The sequence below is a fragment of the Anolis carolinensis genome, chromosome 4 (assembly GCF_035594765.1).
Source record: "Anolis carolinensis isolate JA03-04 chromosome 4, rAnoCar3.1.pri, whole genome shotgun sequence".
NCBI lineage: Eukaryota > Metazoa > Chordata > Lepidosauria > Squamata > Dactyloidae > Anolis > Anolis carolinensis.
In genome coordinates, this window is record NC_085844.1 from 31,024,632 (window position 1) to 31,038,533 (window position 13,902).

At 39.4% G+C, this 13,902-nt stretch overlaps 1 protein-coding gene across 4 annotated transcripts in view; it reads right to left on the minus strand.

The window, feature by feature from the left end:
• Positions 1 to 243: 243 nt before the first annotated feature.
• The window catches only part of LOC100559654 (meckelin), a 49,185-nt gene continuing 35,526 nt past the window's right edge, over positions 244 to 13,902 (minus strand). For all 4 annotated transcript variants that reach the window (XM_062980178.1, XM_062980177.1, XM_003219490.4 and 1 more), the window contains 7 exons: positions 13,647 to 13,727; positions 8,745 to 8,861; positions 6,806 to 6,922; positions 5,795 to 5,899; positions 5,225 to 5,327; positions 2,506 to 2,648; positions 244 to 561 (listed from right to left, as the gene is read on the minus strand). In XM_062980178.1, coding sequence (XP_062836248.1) covers positions 481 to 561; positions 2,506 to 2,648; positions 5,225 to 5,327; positions 5,795 to 5,899; positions 6,806 to 6,922; positions 8,745 to 8,861; positions 13,647 to 13,727 — 747 coding nt within the window. In that variant the 3' untranslated portion in view covers positions 244 to 480. The remainder of the gene's footprint in view (positions 562 to 2,505; positions 2,649 to 5,224; positions 5,328 to 5,794; positions 5,900 to 6,805; positions 6,923 to 8,744; positions 8,862 to 13,646; positions 13,728 to 13,902) is intronic.

Below are 13,902 nucleotides of genomic sequence, written 5' to 3' on the forward strand. Positions count from 1 at the left end.
TTCACAACTCTATGAAATTGCATCGATCTGCAAAACTTTCTACATCTTCAATGGTTCTCACTATCAATCTAGAATGTCATTGGATGCAATCACCGGCTATCTGCACCCTTTGAACACTTTCCCCTAATATCTCCAGCCCTCTATATATACATCCCCCACATTGTTCCATATCTACAATCCATCAAATTTTAAAACCAAATGCAAAAATGCTGAACGTAAAAAAGACACACAACAGCAGGTGCATATATTTCCCAGTGACACCTTGCTTCATCTTTATTTCCCTCTAAGACATGTGATTAATCAGACTCTATACATACAAAAGTATAAATCCAAATATCCAAAATATTGTATTTGTAAATTATAGTATGAAAGAAAAATACTGTACACTGATATTTACAAAGTACTGTAAATGAATTTGTCTTTTGTAAAAACTTTTCATGACACAATTGGTTCCCAGAAATAATGTTTCTTCATGTCTGTTTATATAAGAAATCGTTCATCTACCAAAGTTTTGGATGCCAAATTCTTTTGTCCAATTGAATTACGAATGAACCTAAAAATCTAAGCACAGAAAAAGAAAATGTTATGCCACCAATTGTACAAAATACTATCTGTACAGCAGGTAAATAACAGGCTGTTATGCTAAAGTGAGACACTCTTCAAACTGATCTTTTTTCCTAGTCTTAGCAACCTAAATCAATCAGTGAATATGAAGGGTTGTGTTTATAATTCTAATACTAAGTCCTAAAGTAAGCTTTTTCAAAAGAGAAGTCTGTTCACAACAGAATGACATTTCTTATGCAAAAAGGAGGAATTTCCCACTAATATCGATATAATTTCTGCTGTCTTCTCTAAACATACCTATTACTGGAAGAACTTTATAATGACAGCCCAGTTAATACTTCAACAGAAGTGTAGGAATAAGGGGATAAAAGTGTGTGCAAGCTTATATTGTTAAATTACTCTGGAAATCTGGAAGACAGACTTCAAAAGCAAAATGCCATTGGAAAGACTGCAATGCCCCAATATTGAAAGGAACAAGTGGTATTGTGACCTGAGTACAGCGTCATCGTAAGAATAGAAACAGAAGCCATCGGCAGCCTCTGATGTGCCTTGGCAGAAAACACACTGGTTCCCTTGAGGCTGCATGTTGGTGCTATGCAAGGGCTTTCCAAAGTTGGGTTGGGTACAATGCCAATGTCAACAGTACTATTGAACTATGACTGGGTCAAATAATCTTATGAATTGTTGTCTCCAGGGTTCCAACAGTTTAGGGACTGCCTTATTCAGGGGCGGTTCAACCACCAGGCCAACTAGGCACTTACCTGTGGCGCCATGTTCTCAAAGGGCGCAGTTAAGGTGCTCCCGGGTGCGCGTGCATGTATATTGCATGCATATTGAGGTGCACGCGGGAGCGCCTCAACTGCGCCTCCTCCACTGAAGTCTGTAGGAAGGAAGGCAAGTGGGGGTTTTTTATTTGTGTGAATGTGGCAAGGTTTTTTTTTGAGAGCTATTGGTTTGGGGGTATGTGCAAAAATTCTGTTTGCCTACTCTTCAAAATCACCTAGGGACGGCTCTGGCCTTATTTATATGGTTATGAACCTCCAATCAATTAGTTAGTGGAAACTCATATTACCTTTATGTTTGCTAGTCCCTTGAGACTATATTTTTGAATGGAGATGAAGTCTGCTAACTTATCTGTCAAAACTTTTTAATAGTCACACTAACAGTATTAAGTATGCGAAGACTGGAATATCAGTATCTTACAGCTTCTTAGAGACAGACTACGTATCATTTCAGAAAAATCAAAGAAGTTTGTTACCAAATGCAGATGTCCAGACATTTTAAATTTCCATTCAAGAAGGATGAGACAACATTATGACAGGATTCAAGAAAAAATTAAGAAGGGTCTGTGTATTGGTAAACCACTTGCATATTGTTTTTATTTGCTGAGCTTTTTTTCCTTGTCCTGGGACTCAAGGAGTATTACAAGCACTTGTTGGAAGTTATTTGTTTAAGGATCTAGTTGACTGAGATTTTCTTTTGGCAGACATTTTTCTTGTTGATGTCTTGGATAGACATTCAATACATTGCATGGCTTAGGATATCATTAAGTTCTGTAGTGCCTTAATTCCATGTAACATATAAGGCTCTGGAAGAACAGACTGTATGAAGTATCATTTTATGTTCAGGTCTTTCAAGTATTGGCTTCACAGAAACCTGATATCTAAAAACTGTAATTAAGTTATGAGATGTATAAAATGGTGTGTGTGTGGAGGGAGGGTGGGTTATCATGATCCCCAAAACTTCTTTTCCTTTCCTTTATATCTTTCTAAAGCAATACATATTAATTTACTTTTATAGGATCTACCAATTTTAGGAAATTACAATGATAAGGTAGTTTTCTACTGATACTAATAAACTTTGTGGATAAATGAGATACATCTGGAGTCCTGATATACAATAAAAAAGTACCTTCAGTGCCATTCCACTAAGGACACTTACCTCTTGTTGTAAATAAGTAAGAACTGCTGCCAAAACAAAACTTTGAGAACCTATATCCACAACAGTGAAAAACAGCAAATCAAAGATGAGAAGCACAGATTCATTGCCATAATAAAGAACATCACTGAAAGAATGTCCTTCATCTGCAAGAAATAAAGGCACCTGTATGAAAATTAAAAACTACCAGAAAATGAATAAAAATGTTAAAAATGTGTAATGTGTCACAAATATAGTCATTACAGTAAATAAATGAAATTGTTTATAAAACACTTCAGTATAGCATGAACTTTTAGTTGCAGGCAATTACTTGCTTGGTGTTCAGAAAAGGAGAAACTAACCAATGAGACAAATTGTCATAATCGTCCTCCTCTCTCCACTGATACATCACAAGCTGGGAAAGTGCCCCACAAGTGGAGGAGGAAACCAGCAATCAAATGCACTAGTGTATTCCTACTAGCCCACCTTGTATTTAACCACTTGGAGAGCCAATAAGGTGTAGGGGTTCAAGTTCTGGGTCCTGGAGGCCAGAGTTCAAATCTTCTCTCAGCCATGGTAACCCATTGGGTGTCCTTGGGCAAGTCACACACTCTCAGGTATACAGAAAGGTAAAGGCAATCTCCTCTGAACAAATAATGTTAAGAAAACCCTGTGACAGGCTCACCTTAGGGTCACCATAAGCTGGAAATGACTCGAAGACACACAACCACATAACTGATCAACAGCGCCAACTAGAAATTCTATGCAAGTGAGTGGGCATCTTCCTCGTCCTCTCTACATTTATGTTGACTGTGGAAAAGCTAGCAACCAGCATGGAACTGAAGCAAGCTGGTGGACAAGGAATTGGTTATTTAATTGCATCACTTCCTGTCCATTCGACAGAAGCTAATTTTTGTATTACTTTCCAAAGAGGCCAACAACCTGTGTTTTCAGGTTGGCTATGAAGATAGGGTTTCCCCTTCTGGTAGACTACAGACATCTTTTTTAAAAGGCTAAGACAGCTTTGATTAAAAAAACTGCTGCAAGACTAATGACTTCATATAAACTTTAGCACATGACGTGATGCTAAAGTGTGATGATATGCTTAGTAAGCTTACTTGATTAATTCTGCCAAAAGGAGTTACACAAACTTTAAGATGAAACAGAACAAATGTGAGAAAATATAACTTGTTTCTTTTGACCTGAATAAGCATTTTGTCACTGTTGAGAGAAGACTATGAAGAAATAACAGTTGCTCAAAATATTGAAATCACAATATGAAAGTTGCATTTAATGGAGCCATTAGCCAGGTGTGAGTGTGAGACACACACACACACACAAGTTGTTTTGGTTATACAGGTCGATACTGAATCTGTCCTATTTGAAGTCCCCCACGACCTTCTGGCAAACAAACTAGTAAAATGTGGGCTAGACAAAACTACGGTTAGGTGGATCTGTAATTGGCTAAGCGAACGAACCCAAAGGGTGCTCACCAATGCGTCGTCTTCATCATGGAAAGAAGTGACAAGTGGAGTGCCGCAGGGCTCCGTCCTGGGCCCGGTTCTGTTCAACATCTTTATTAACGACTTAGACGAAGGGTTAGAAGGCACGATCATCAAGTTTGCAGATGACACCAAACTCGGAGGGATAGCTAACACTCCAGAAGACAGGAGCAGAATTCAAAACGATCTTGACAGACTAGAGAGATGGGCCGAAACTAACAAAATGAAGTTCAACAGGGACAAATGCAAGATACTTCACTTCGGCAGAAAAAATGGAAATCAAAGATACAGAATGGGGGACGCCTGGCTTGACAGCAGTGTGTGCGAAAAGGATCTTGGAGTCCTCGTGGACAACAAGTTGAACATGAGCCTACAATGTGATGCGGCGGCTAAAAAGGCCAATGGGATTTTGGCCTGCATCAATAGGGGAATAACGTCTAGATCCAGGGAAGTCATGCTCCCCCTCTATTCTGCCTTGGTCAGACCACACCTGGAATACTGTGTCCAGTTTTGGGCACCGCAGATGAAGGGAGATGCTGACAAGCTGGAAAGCGTCCAGAGGAGGGCAACTAAAATGATTAAGGGTCTGGAGAACAAGCCCTATGAGGAGAGGCTTAAAGAGCTGGGCATGTTTAGCCTGCAGAAGAGAAGGCTGAGAGGAGACATGATAGCCATGTACAAATATGTGAGGGGAAGTCATAGGGAGGAGGGAGCAAGCTTATTTTCTGCTGCCCTGCAGACTAGGACACGGAACAATGGCTTCAAACTACAGGAAAGGAGATTCCACCTGAACATCAGGAAGAACTTCCTCACTGTGAGGGCTGTTCGGCAGTGGAACTCTCTCCCCCGGGCCGTGGTGGAGGCTCCTTCTTTGGAGGCTTTTAAGCAGAGGCTGGATGGCCATCTGTCGGGGGTGCTTTGAATGCGATTTCCTGCTTCTTAGCGGGGGGTTGGACTAGATGGCCCTTGAGGTCTCTTCCAACTCTACTATTCTATGATTCTATGATTCTATGATTCTAGGTACATCTTAACTTTCTCTTACTGTGTAATTTATTAGCCACAGAGATATTTCATTCCTTCTCAGTATGTGCACAAAAAGATTGCAAAGTTTCAACTGTATATTGTTCACTTTGTTTTCTTGAAGATTAGTCTCTCAAAGAAGAGACTGAAGTTCAAATAGGAACACGCTATTAGAGTCACTTGTCTGTAAAAATAAAAATGAAAATGAAGCTTGAGAATACCATTGTAAAAGATGCTTTTATCCATGGGTTCCATAAACTCCATTCCAAGGAGTCGCTCTAGCAACAATTTGTCCTTTACAATGTAATCCATTTCTTTATGAACCTATACAAGGGGAAAACACAACAATAACCCATAAGAAAACAAAAAAAATCTTTACAGTAAAATAACTGAAAAACAAAAAGAACAAACACTATTTATTTAGGACCCTGTTATCTTTTATTTTCACTTCAGAATGGAGGCCCAAATAACAGTCTTACTGAAACAAAAACCTTTTCAAAGGCAATCTAAAACTAACAATAGGGAGTGAGATGGATTTATCAGGGCAGGTAGTTCCATATCGTGGGTACCAGAATGGAGAACACTATGCACAAATTACATAAAGAAAGCATTTTGGAAAGAGAATTGCTTTGGTGTTGACTGCAATGCAGTGAATCCACGCTTTCAAAGAAATACAATGCAGACTAGTAAGAGGTCTACAATCTTACATAAAAGAAATCACAGACTTTCATAACAACCACCCCCCAATCAGTTATTCAATTTTTAAATTAAATGTCAGTTGTTATACATACGTGATCAATAAATGAGCCCAGGAATTTATTCATAGTATGGTAAGCCTTAGTGCTTTGCTCAAATGTAGTTGCAGAGGAATTCAATAGCCTAACAGGACCATGTTTCTGAGGGAAGAAGTGAACAAAAATAACTTAAACCAGAATATTTGGTTTCACTTTTGGCATAAAGGTTATGCAAAATAATTTGGAAATATCTAGTGTACCCACTCACAGACATGTATGGCTTATAATAGAATATGTTATTTGCTTTCTTATTTATTTATTTATTTAAGATACACTCAGTCCTTCCTTTGTCTGCCTTTTCTGATCGGGAAAATGATGCTAACTCTGGACTGAGATGTTGAAAATGAAGCTAACTCCGGACTCTGGAATGTGTCCAGAGGAGGGCGACTAAAATGATCAAAGGTCTGGAGAACAAGCCCTATGAGAAGCGGCTTAAAGAGCTGGGTATGTTTAGCCTGCAGAAGAGAAAGCTGAGAAGAGATATGATAGTCATGTATAAATATATAAGGGGAAGTCATAGGGAGGGGGGAGCAAGCTTGTTTTCTGCTGCTCTGGAGACTAGGAAGTGGAACAGTGGCTTCAAACTATGGGAAAGGAGATTCCATCTGAACATTAGGAAGAACTTCCTAACTGTGAGAGCTGTTTAGCAGTGGAACTCTCTGCCCCGGAATGTGGTGGAGGCTCCTTCTTTGGAGGCTTTTAAGCAGAGGCTGGATGGCCATCTGTCGGGGGTGCTTTGAATGAGATTTTCCTGCTTCTTGCAGGGGGTTGGACTGGATGGTCTGTGAGGTCTCTTTCAACTCTACGATTCTATGATTCTATCCAAGCATGCAACCAACAAGAAAAAGGTCTGAAAAAACTGTATCTCTTGTCAACTAGTTCTTTAAACAAATGGTAACTCCTAAAATTGTTTGCAATTCCCCTTGAGTCCCATGACATGTTATAAAACAGGATATAAACACAATATTTAGATATATATGGCAGCAAATAGTTTAGCAATATACATACCCTTGTTAATGTTTCATGAATCCTGTCATAATGCTGCCTCATCCTGTTTGAAATAGAAATCTGAAATGTTTGGCCATCTGTATTTGGTAGCAAACCTCTTTGACTACATAGATTTTCCTGAAAAAGTGATACAAAGGAGAAATGTTAGGTCAAAACAAACAAAAAGATAAACCTAATAATCTATTTTCTATGTCACTTTAAATACAGTAATAATTGTGTAAGCACTCTTTTTTCTTATTAGTACAATGGGGAATCAAAAAACCTGAAATCAAATATTATATACTGATATGCTAATAATAATGTATTACTTTTATATCAATCAGAATTGTTATGGAAGGTAATATTTTGATTATAATTGATCAATAGCAACAGGTGAAAAACATAACCAGTTGAAGCAAACTTTATATGTGAAATTAGGCTTTTTTATGTTTACTTTAGAGAAGAAAAAAAATGAGAGGCGGCATGTTATCAATCTTTAAATGCTTGAAAACATGGCATGTACCGGTATGGGATATCATTTTCACTGAGGGCCACATAAGACTTATAGTTGCTTTCAAAGGGCCAGTTGTAATTGTAAGACTGTATAAATGTAACTATGTTGCTCTGGCATTGGAAGCCTTGCAGGCCAAGAAAATAACATGGTGGGCTGCCTTCGATACATGTGCTTTAACTTAATGTAGGGGCTGTAAAAATATGTGTAGCTTGCCAACTAGTGGCTGTTTTATATGAATCCAGGAGAAAAAAAGAGAGTCAACAGATAATATTCTGCTACTTGAGGCTGCAAACCAAGCATGCTAGCATGGCATGAAAAATGTTGAATGTGCTCTATATCCTACAATATCAAATATTCAGCCAAGGTTTAATTTGTTATGTAAGAATAAACATCCATCTCATTAGTATGCAAATTTGCTTTAATCTTTACCAAAATTGTTTCAAAACAATGTATTTACTTGAATATAACACTCACCTTTTTTGGCTAAATGACCTTGCCAAAATTGGGGTGTGCGTTAGATTTGTGTCATACAGTAATCTTAGTGCTGAGCCAAAGCAAAAAGGAAAGGTGCTTCAGGACCCCCTCGTTGAGAAACGTCATCTCTAATGGCTAGGACTCAAAGCTATGCAATCCTGAGATTTGTAGTTTGGTGAGGAACCAGCATTCTTTAGCAGAGAAGGCTCAAATCTTTGTAAAACTACAGCCCCCATGACTCTGAACCAAGGCAATTAAATTGGATGCATTCTACAGCATAGCTGCACCCCAAGGTTTTATTTTCCATCACTGGATGCTTTGTTCCAACACGATTGTTTCTAACAAATGAATTCTAAGCAGGCAACAACAGTACACACTTTTTTTGGGCAAAATTATGAAGAACCAACTTTTTGCCGCTGCGCATTACATTTGGCAGCAATTTTCTTTTAGTTTCAGGGTTTTGAAAATTGAGGCGTGCATTAGATATCATGGCGCATTAGACTTGAGTAAATACAGAAATATTTGATTTCTTTAGCTATTTTACATACCTATATACCTGGGATCATGTAAAAATTTCTCAGACAATGAAGGAATTAGAAAAAGTTTAAGAATTTCTGTTATAATGGATGTTCTAGCCCTCAAACAGCAATGAAACTACAGATAGTGGAAACCGAGTGACTTCTAGCAAAAAAAAAATCATAATTTTTCCTCATGCTCGCAGCATTAAATTTAAAGTTGGAATTTAATACAGAATGTCTGATGATGTAAAAGGATTCTAGTATTAACTTTTTCAGTAGAAGATATAACCAGATTTTACTCTGAATATTTTAGCACTCTTTCTTTTTTTTTAGTAGCAACCTATGTAACAATTACGGTAAGTACATAATAAGCATTGTTGCTCCCATAAACCAACTCCTAATGCAGTTTAAGTAAGATGGACTGTGGGTGCCCTTTTGTAATTCTTCTACATACTGCTTCTCTCTTCAGATTCAGATTCATCTCTTCCATGTTGGTATCTGAATGGCCATGCACTGAACGGCCATGGATATAATACCCAAAGCATCTGTGTAACAACAGAAAGACTGAAATCTATAATGGGAGGAGAGAGAATGAAGTATCTTAGCAAATACAAATTCAAATAATGCTTTACAATTCTTCATTTCAAGAAAAAACTGAGGCACCTTTTCCCCAGGAAAGCACAATTCTGGGCTACTAATATATTTTCCAAATCTAGTAATCATTCTTACCACGCTGAAGCTAGAAAGCAACAATATACTTCACAACTGGCGATAATCTTTATTCTTCAGGAATCTGTGAAATGGGTGTATGGGATCAAGAGGGCATCTTTGTGAGTTTAATTATGCCTTCACACCACACTAGAACTGATAGAGTGAAGGCAGGGGGGCTGGACAAGGAAAAGTGTGTGTGTGTGTGTGTGTGTGTGTGGGGTGGGGGGGGGGGTGGGATAGCAAGGCAAAACTGATAGGAACTCAAGGTTTTCCTACATGTAAATATTCAAATATCATTTACACACAATACTAAAATTATAAAAAATACTAACAATTTTTATTCTTATAAGGCAGTCCCCGAGTTACAAATGATCATAGTTCAGAATGAGGATGAGACAACAGGAAGTAGAAAAATCTACCCCTAGGAAGGCAAATTTACTCCTGACAGAGTTATCATGGGAGAAAGGTTCTCCACTGAAGTTTTCTCATCAATCCTTGTTTCTACAAGCAGCCAAATTTTTCAAAATCCAATTACCGCAGGGACAGAAAGTGAGGTAAAATCTGCTGAACAGCAAAACAAACACCACAGGGGTGTTATCCCTTCCCTATACTATCAAGAGCTAATATATACATATACATATATCAGGTGTGTGCAAAATCTCAGAGGGCAATTAGGAAGTCATATAAATTTGTATAAATTCATACTCACAAATTATACTTACAATTAAAAACTGATTCCCTCCAAATTGAAACAAAACAAAACAGTTATTAATATTTCATTGATTTTTTTCCAAAGTAGAATGAGACTCTGTGGGATAAAAGGAAATGGCGAGGGAGCTACATATGTTCTTTCTTAGCCAAATACAGTTTGGACATCAAATCCCAGCATTTTTTAAAGTTGTGCACACCCCTATATTTAGTTGGAGTTAAACTTAAAAGATGTACCTATTCTGACCTACATACAAATTCAACTTAAGAACAAACATACAGAACTTCTTTGTAACTTGGGGACTGCCTGTATTCACTAGTATTCACTGTCTGAATATAGAGATTTAACTTAAGCACACTAGGCTACAGTACTCCCAGGAAGTATAACATTGTAATATTATTACAGGCAGCTCCTTGATTCTAGTGAACTATGGATTGGATACTCTTTTCCAGGTTCCTTACCATACACAGAAGTAATCAAACCTGATGGTAACAACTGATGGGTAACTAGCTTATGGTATCTGTCAAAAGTAAAACAAACTACATTTTTTTAGGTTGGAAGTGGCCAATTCCTAGCCACCTGGATGCTCCATGGGACTTCCGTAGGACTTGCAGTGCCATCTGGTTTTGACTCTCCAGGCCCAATACAGCTTGGAAAGACAACACAAAATATCTTCTCGATCACTGCTTCTTAAATTGTGGGTCCTGACCCCCAAATGGGGTGTCTTGGCTCAAAGTTGGGGTCATTAAAATTTGTGTAGCATGACACCTAGGGGCTGTTTTAGACATTTGCGTGAATCTGTTAGCAACAACTTGCAATGTTCACATTAGACTCTCCAGCTGTACTTCATAAATAGGAATATCAGTCTGTTTAGCAAGCCTTACACATGCTTTGATTTTTATAACTATTTTATATACCTAAATACCTGGGGTCACATAAAAATTTCTCAGGCCAAAAGGGGTCATGAGAGGAAAGTTAACAAGTTCTGTCTAGAGGAAAGAGTGGCATGCAAGGATTAACCCATTAGTGGGTGGGCTCCTCCTCCCAAGAATTAGGGATATCAGGGGTTTCATTAGAGCCCAGGACCTAGACCAGGGGTCCCCAAACTTGGCCCGGGGGCCACATGCGGCCCATCAGAGACACTTATCTGGCCCCCACAGCGGTGGCTTCCTCCTCCTCCGTTGAGGAAGGAACATGCGGCACAAGGGAGGAGGAAAGGTGCGCGCCTTTCCCACCTCCTCCCTCGCCTGGTGCGCGCCTTCCAAAGCTTTGCTTGTTTATAATGGTATTTTAATTATTTTAATTAATTATTAATTAATTATTAAGGGGTGCTTTGCCAGTGATTTTGGTGCACAAAGGCAGAAGGGGGTTGGACTAAATGGCCCAAGGGGTCTCTTCCAACCCTCTTTATTATTATTATTATTGACACAAAGACACAGTATAACACAGCAAACGAGATATATATGCTGGATTTTGTATCAAAATCACAAGTCGAACACTTCTCAAGTGTTTAGTACTGTGCGATTTATTATTATTATTATTATTATTATTATTATTATTATTATCATCATCATCATCATCATCATCATCATCATCAACATTGTGATGACTCATGGGCCATGTAGTCCCGTTCCTAGTACTATTGTGGCAGATGAAGAGGAAAACTTGGGTTTCAGCCAGAATTGGAGCCCTTGCACCTGCAAGATGTTTGGCCACAAGAAGTCAGCCAAACAAGCCTTGAGCAGAAATCTCCCCCATTTTCTCGCCGGGATTATTATAATCAAGATAGAGGCGCTAGGGAGGCGATTCGCAGAAGCGCCAGGATTGCTGCCAGACAATTAGCCGATTAAGTCTGTTTCCCTTGGGAAATCTTAAGGAGTCATGCATCTGGACATAGTATGGGTTTCGTTTCTTGTTCCCCAGGGAAAGTGTTCCTTGGCGGGAAAGCAAGATCCTATATAGGTGTTTACCCGCAAAGAAATCCTTGCGGAGTCAATTCGTCAGCTGGAGGAGTGAGATCGTGTGTAGACTTCGAACTCCGGTTTCCTGTTCCCCGGACCAAGTTTCCAGCCTTGCCTTGTCCCGCGTTGCCCACAGATCAAGTTTCCAGCCTTGCCTTGTCCCGCGTTTTGCCACGGATCTTGTTTACTCTTGTTGCCTTGTTTCAAGTCTTGTTCTAGCCAAGTATCAAGTTTGCTTTCCAGCCAAATTGCCAAGTTTCTATGGACCTAAGGACCTTGTCTTCTCCCCACACTTTGCTTGGCAAAGTGTGTGTTTCGGTTATTGGATTATAACTTTGGACTTTAATATCACATATTGGACATTATTTCTCTGGACTATATTTGACCTTTCCTGAAAGGTCTACTTCTGAACTATATTCTACACTTGTTTTTATTGACTTTATATATTTCCTTAATAAAGATATTAGTTAGATTCTGGTCTCTGCGTATGGTTATTGGTGCTCTGCAGCCTGGGTCCTGACAAACATTGAGGCTGGGTGGCCATCTGTCAGGGGTGCTTTGCTTGTGCTTTTGGTGCGCAAAGGCAGAAGGGGGTTGGACTAAATAGCCCAAGGGGTCTCTTCCAACCCTCATTATTATTATTATTATTATTATTATTATTATTATTATTATTAACATTAACATTAACACTGAGGCTGTATTTGTTCCCGTTTTGTTTTTTTTACTTCTAAATAAGATACAGTAGAGTCTCACTTATCCGACTTCCGCTTATCCGACACTCCGTATTATCCGACGCCATCTAGTGGCCAATTGGAAACATTGCATCCTTCACTCAATCCAAGGTGAGAGCTGTGGCTCTTTCCCTTTCGAAAAAACTGGAAGGAGGAAAGCGCATCTCCGAAGGGAAGGGGGGTGAATCATCCCATGGGGGGCCATTTATATGCGAGGGAGGGAGGGAGGGAGGAGGGGAAAAAAAGGAAACGCATGGCTCTTCCTCCCTCTTTCTCTTGGTGCAGGCAGAGCCTCGTGTCTCCAAACCGGCCTTGTTTCCAAATCAATGATTGGAAGGAAAGAATGGGGAGGGAGAGAAGCCAAAGCAGCTGGCTGCCTTCTGTAATCTCCTTACCTGGGTGGGCGGGCGGAGGACCCCCCTTTCCTCCTGCACACACACACACATTTTGCTCCAGATCCCCCCTCTCTCTCTCCTTCCTTTTTCTCCCCCACGCACTCTTCTTCCTCCTCCTCCTCCCTCTTCTCCCTCTTTTACCCCTGTCAGCCTTGCAGCAACTTGCACTTCTGTCTTCCTCCTCCTCCTCCTCCTCTTTTAACCCAAGCAAGAATCATTAGAGGCATAGCACCCTAGAAACACAAGAGACCCCCTCCTCCCTTCAGAGGCTCTCCAGCCCATCCCCGTTCTGCCAGGCTGGAAGGCACAAGCCAAGCCCTCCTCCCAACACAGAGCCACCCAGCTCCAGGTGAGATTCTGGAGACAGTTGACCAATATCAAATATTTAGCAAATTTTTGTTTCCCAGTGTTGCCATTGCTCTGCTCAATATGGGATTCTAGAGATGATTAATCTACAGTATATTAGTGTGCTCCCAGCTTCCAGGGGTTTTGTATTTCAAACAGGATGTTTTGGTGCTTAATTTGTAAAACCATAATGTAATTTGACATTCAATAGGCTTTTCCTTAAACCCTCCTTATTATCCAACATATTCGCTTATCCAACGTTCTGCCGGCCCGTTTATGTTGGATAAGTGAGACTCTACTGTATGTGCATTGTGCATAGGAATTTGTTCATAGTTTTTTTAAAAAAACTATAGTCTGGCCCTCCAATGGACTGAGGGACCGTGAACTGGCCCCTGGTTTTAAAAGTTTGGGGACCCCTGACCTAGACCTTGCTTACAGGTTTGGAAGTATCAATAACTTTTAGAAAGAAAACTGTTAAACAGAAGTATAATATGAAATACTTACATTGCTCATACAGCACAAGTCAACAAACTGCCTTATTTTATCTTCTACAAATCTTTCATAAAACACAGAAAAGTAAATTATCTGTAACAAATCAAATATATCAATGAGTGGATGAAAGTTGTTTCTATTTTCCTCATTCTGCTCCAAAAATAGGGAAAGTGCAGTGAATATAACCAACGTTTAGAGATGTTAGAGCAAATTTTAAACATGGCTAGAAAAATATTGCCTGGATATATCTGTCTGCAGTCTGCCAGGT